Raw genomic sequence first — 5,145 nt, 5'->3', positions numbered from 1 at the left:
TATTACTATTTAAACTATATTTAATGTGTAAACAAATTTAACAGCATGTTAATAATATCTAAAAAGGTATAGTTATTTAAAGGTTTGTTGGTTCATGACTACATCCTTTCAAGTTTATCATTGTTATGTTTCACACTTAATTAAAAAATGAGAGAAAATAAAGAAAAGAAGTAGTTAAAATATGAAAAACCATTTAACGATTGAAAGCTTATGATAGTTTATTAAAATAGTTTTTCAACTAATTGATAAGTATAAAAAAGGAAACAAATTTATAGACACTTTTTTTTTTTTTTGTATAAACAAAAGTATCCTTACCTTATGGATAACCAATCTTTTTGAAATATTGTTCCAAAAAATATAACATTAAGCTAATCTAATAAAATTTTAAACCCCGAGAATGCCTGATTGGTATTTATAAGAATTTTATTATAAGTCATAAGTTACTTTAATTCAATAATGGTGTATCTTAAGCTGGAGTCAACAATTGTTGACTTGTTTTGTCATATGTCATGTGATGTTGCTACTTGTGATGTTTTGATTTCAAAGACATACTCAGTTAAAGATCTTCAATCTGTTCTAAATTACACTCTGCATCCAAATCTCTCTCTCTCTCTCTCTCTGGTTAGGGTTTTTGAGAATTCGAGTCCAGCTTCCACTTTTTCATGGAGTTGAAAAAGGGAAAGCTTGTTAGGTATGTGAACTTCTCTTTAGGGATATCTCAATTTTTGTTCATAAAGTTGAATTTTTGATCCATGGGCACTGAGAATCTATAAGGATGAAGTTATTGGAATTCTTGATTCAAAGACCTTGTAGATTAGTGAAATTCTAATTTTATGTAATGGGTTTGTTTTTCATGTTGTTGCTAATCACACAACTCTTTTAATATTTGTTTATTTATTATGTGTAAGGAACTGATTTTTGAAGCTTCTTCAATGAACTAAACTACTTTATATTTCATGGATTTTATGAAAGTTAATTTGTTATTGTATTTATTTTTCTTAGTTCCTTGCCCCTGTGATTGCTTCCATACCCCCTTTGGATGTGAGACCGTGGTTTTTAGATTGTGGTCTGGAATCGCAATTTTTGGTGCGAAATTGTGGTTTCGGTAGTTTTCGTTCGTGGTGCAATTGTGGTTGTATCAGTTGCTTTTTCTGGAAATTGTCCACAAGTGCAGCGCGAAAGGCAATATAAAACTGTTTGAAACTAATGAAGTTCGTTCATTTTGTATACTTGAATTTTGCTTCTGAAAGTACAATATCTTAATTGTGATGTATGTTCTAAGAATTTACTATTTTAGGTTCTACACCGAGGGCAAAAAGCATAAGGAACCACTGTGGGGAGCAGCTGAATCACCATCACTTGAAAAGTCTTCCTCCCCATACAAGGTTCAGCCGTATTCTACACTTAAAACAAGAAATGCACCGCCATTAGGGAAAAATAGATTTCCTGAATTGTGCAGAGATGGAGGATCTAAGGTATTTGCAGAGGACCATGAACCATGGCGCAAAAGAATACTTGACCCTGGCAGCGAGATTGTGTTAAAATGGAACCGAGTCTTTATAGTTTCATGCTTGGTGGCTCTTTTTATTGATCCATTGTACTTTTATTTGCCAAGTGTTAGAGGAAATAAAAGGTCTTCGTGTGTGAGGACAGACCTCATGTTACGGATTGTTGTGACCTTTCTTCGCACTATTGCGGATGTTTTTTATCTGTTGCACCTGATAATTAAGTTCAGAACAGCATATGTGGCACCAAGCTCAAGGGTGTTTGGGAGGGGCGAACTTGTGATGGACCCAAAAAAAATTGCAAGGAGATATATTAGATCCGATTTCTTCATTGATTTTATTGCCACACTTCCTTTGCCACAGGTGTGTTGTTCTATTGTGACATCATATAGTATTTTATGTGATAATATAAATGTACTACAAACTTTCAATCAATTTTGATTTCTGCAATTAAAAATTAGAAATGGAGATAAATTAAATTGAGAAATTATTTAGTGGAAAAATTATATTAAGGAAAAAATCAATGAATTTCTTCAGTCATTATAATTATAGGCATGATCACATTATCCACTGTATTATGAACAATGTAGTACATGAAGCTAACATATTGGTTTTAGTCTTTCATCCATCCAGAAATAACATCACAACTTACGAAAGAAATGAATCGAGCATGTTACTACCTTTCAAGTAACTCATCAAGTTTGGGATTTGCTTGAGCTTTCAATATTCGGATAAGCTCAGCCTTATGTTTTATACTGAAAATTAAAGCCTTCTCATTTGAACTTCCTTTAGATGGTCTAGAAAATGTGATAGCATTATTCTCCTATTGGTGATTCTGAACTTGGTTCATGACTTATTGAGCCTTTTGAAAGTGAAGTTCGGGATTCTAATATCATGCTTAAAGCTTGACCAAGCTCCAGATCCTGAGGATGGTCCGTTTCTTGCATTATATTTACTGTTATGCATACAGTACACCCATTCACAAGCTGATCGAAAGAGTCTGAAACATGGTTACTAAAATAATATGTTCAACATGAGGCCAGTATAATGTGTAATTTTTAATTTTTTTAATCTATTTTATGTGCTGTACTTAAGTTATATGAATGGCGTACTTCACTTTCTTTAAGAAACTTCCATAGGTAAGACATATAGACCATAGCTAATTGGAATATTCTTTTTCAGATGGTCATCTGGTTTATCATACCGGCAACAAGATCCTCTCTAGCTGATCACAAGAACAATGCTCTTGCTTTGATTGTTTTGCTCCAATATGTTCCAAGATTGTATTTGATTTTTCCATTAAGTTCTCAAATAATCAAAGCAACAGGAGTGGTTACGAAAACTGCCTGGGCAGGAGCGGCATATAATCTGCTATTGTATATGTTGGCTAGCCATGTATGTACTTTCAATTGGTTTTTTGCTCTCACTTATAAATCTCTTTCTTTCTCAATGTACACATGTACTAATGTGAACTTTCTTAAACTTATTTTGGCATGTCTAATATTGTTCTGTAATAATGTCTCTATTCCGTTGTCGCAGGTTTTAGGAGCATCTTGGTATCTTCTGTCCGTGGACCGATATACTACATGTTGGAAATCCATCTGCAAAACGGAATCTAACCCTGAAAACTGCTTACGTTACCTGGACTGCAGTTTTTATAATGATAAGCAGCGAAATATATGGGCAAATAGTACAAATGTTTTTTACCGCTGTGATCCCAGTAACACTATTGTTTTCCAGTATGGGTTATTTGAAAATGCAGTCAAAAAGCACGTCGTCTCTTCAAACTTTATCCGAAAATACTTTTACTGTTTATGGTGGGGGCTGCAGCAATTAAGGTACAGCTTGGTACTTCTATTTCATAAGAACTGAAACTGATTTTGTCAATGGTGCATTTGATTAATTCATATCAAGGTCTGCTATTTACATTGACAAATGCTACATCATGCGCTGATAATTTCTTGCATGACAGCATAATTTATGACCTAAGACAAACACCCCTGTCCCCTCTGTAGCGTCAGACATACTTGGAGGGTGAAGTGGAATTCACTTTTAATTGATATCAGTCAATTATGAAGATTTGAATGATCACACATATGATCAATGTAAAAATACTGTAATCTGCATGAGATATGACAACTTAGATAGTTGCTGATAATTAATTGGCATGGGGAGCACTTCTGCTGTCCCACAAAAGTGTGTCACTCCATGTGTCATGCCTTGTGATTGATTGAAAAAATATATTTAAGTTAAAAATTTAATAATGAAGTATTTTTCTGACCAATCACAAGCAGTGACACATGGAGTAGTACACTTTTTGGGACAGAAGATGTCCACCCGGAATGAGGGTCAAGTGATAGTCTGACAAAGGAAGATATCCAGGCTTAAGGAAATCTAGTTTCTTCACCAAATAAGTTTCTTTCTTATAATTTTGATTGATTAGTCAAGTGTCAAATTAATCTGAAATTTGGAGTGAATCAAGTTCCGTGTTAGCTAATGATGCTGAGAACAGAAAGCGCTCAATTTCCCGAAGGATATCTTCTAATGCACATATCCCAGTTTATAAATGTCTACTGATTCTCCAACTGCTCCAGTAAAGCTTTTAGCCTGCTATGTAGTCTTAGGTCTACATAATTTATGATACCAGTACTATCATATATGAGATCAATATTTGTTAGCTTTCCGCCTTGTGTTAGGATCCTAGGCTCTCCTAATTTTGTTGCGAGAAAGTAATAAAAGGTGCACACTAAATAGGGATTCTTCAAAGGATGTTCCCCAAGGGCTTTGAAAACAGAAGAAACTATGAGTTTCATATTTCAGCTTGGATTTGAAAGCTTCTACTGATTGCAAGATGTTGGTATATATGCATGCTTGGATTAATTTATTTTGCTTTTCTGGAAAGCTTCTAATCAAAATGCTTTAAGAGAGTGCTTTTGGCTGAAAAGCTATTTTTGAGTGTGAAATAATCAAAACCGAACATGCAATAAACTTGTGAAGGCAATGAATGTGGTTCCTTTATGTAATATATAAGAATAGTATAAGATATTGACTCCAAAAGTTATCTCTTGATTTTAGAATTTTTGTGTGATTGATGATATTGTTTGTTTATGCTCATTCTTTTATTCTCCTTTTTGGCATTGTTTCAGTTCTTATGGGCAGAACCTACAAACAAGCACTTTTATTGGTGAAACATCATTTGCTATTCTCATTTCCATCTTCGGTCTTGTATTATTTGCCCATTTGATTGGGAACATGCAGGTATTTGCAGATGATTTGTTTTCTGTAATTTTTCAATTATGATTCATATCTAAAATTCTAAATTACAATATGAACAATTTCAAATTTGAAACGATAAGTGTCTATGGCACTTTATGACTATTGAGTACATCTTTTTATCCCTTTTAATTCCTGTTTCATTTATTAGCTTTCTACTAGATTGATAGAAATATATATATATATATTCCATGGTATTTTACTCGTTAAACTAGTGTCCTTTATTTTCATATATTAATTGGTTTTCTAACTTATTTTCTTGTAGAAGATATTTCATTGAGAAGAGAACAACTCCAATCTTTCTACTATTATATGTTAATTATAATCTTTTCTTTCAATTATATGCTAGTTATGAAATTCAATTATA

At 33.0% G+C, this 5,145-nt stretch overlaps 1 protein-coding gene across 1 annotated transcript in view; it reads left to right on the top strand.

Moving 5' to 3' along the window:
- Window positions 1-471: 471 nt before the first annotated feature.
- The window catches only part of LOC109339433 (cyclic nucleotide-gated ion channel 17-like), a 6,567-nt gene continuing 1,893 nt past the window's right edge, over window positions 472-5,145 (top strand). Inside the window, exons 1-5 of the mRNA XM_019576872.1 lie at window positions 472-691; window positions 1,298-1,868; window positions 2,688-2,900; window positions 3,045-3,343; window positions 4,652-4,763. Of these exons, the coding sequence (XP_019432417.1) occupies window positions 663-691; window positions 1,298-1,868; window positions 2,688-2,900; window positions 3,045-3,343; window positions 4,652-4,763 (1,224 nt within the window). The 5' untranslated portion in view covers window positions 472-662. The remainder of the gene's footprint in view (window positions 692-1,297; window positions 1,869-2,687; window positions 2,901-3,044; window positions 3,344-4,651; window positions 4,764-5,145) is intronic.

The sequence above is a fragment of the Lupinus angustifolius genome, unplaced genomic scaffold (genome assembly GCF_001865875.1).
Source record: "Lupinus angustifolius cultivar Tanjil unplaced genomic scaffold, LupAngTanjil_v1.0 Scaffold_75_79, whole genome shotgun sequence".
NCBI classification, from domain to species: Eukaryota; Viridiplantae; Streptophyta; class Magnoliopsida; order Fabales; family Fabaceae; genus Lupinus; species Lupinus angustifolius.
The sequence above is the reverse complement of the archived record's forward strand: the minus strand, read 5'-3'. Positions and strand labels throughout refer to the sequence as shown.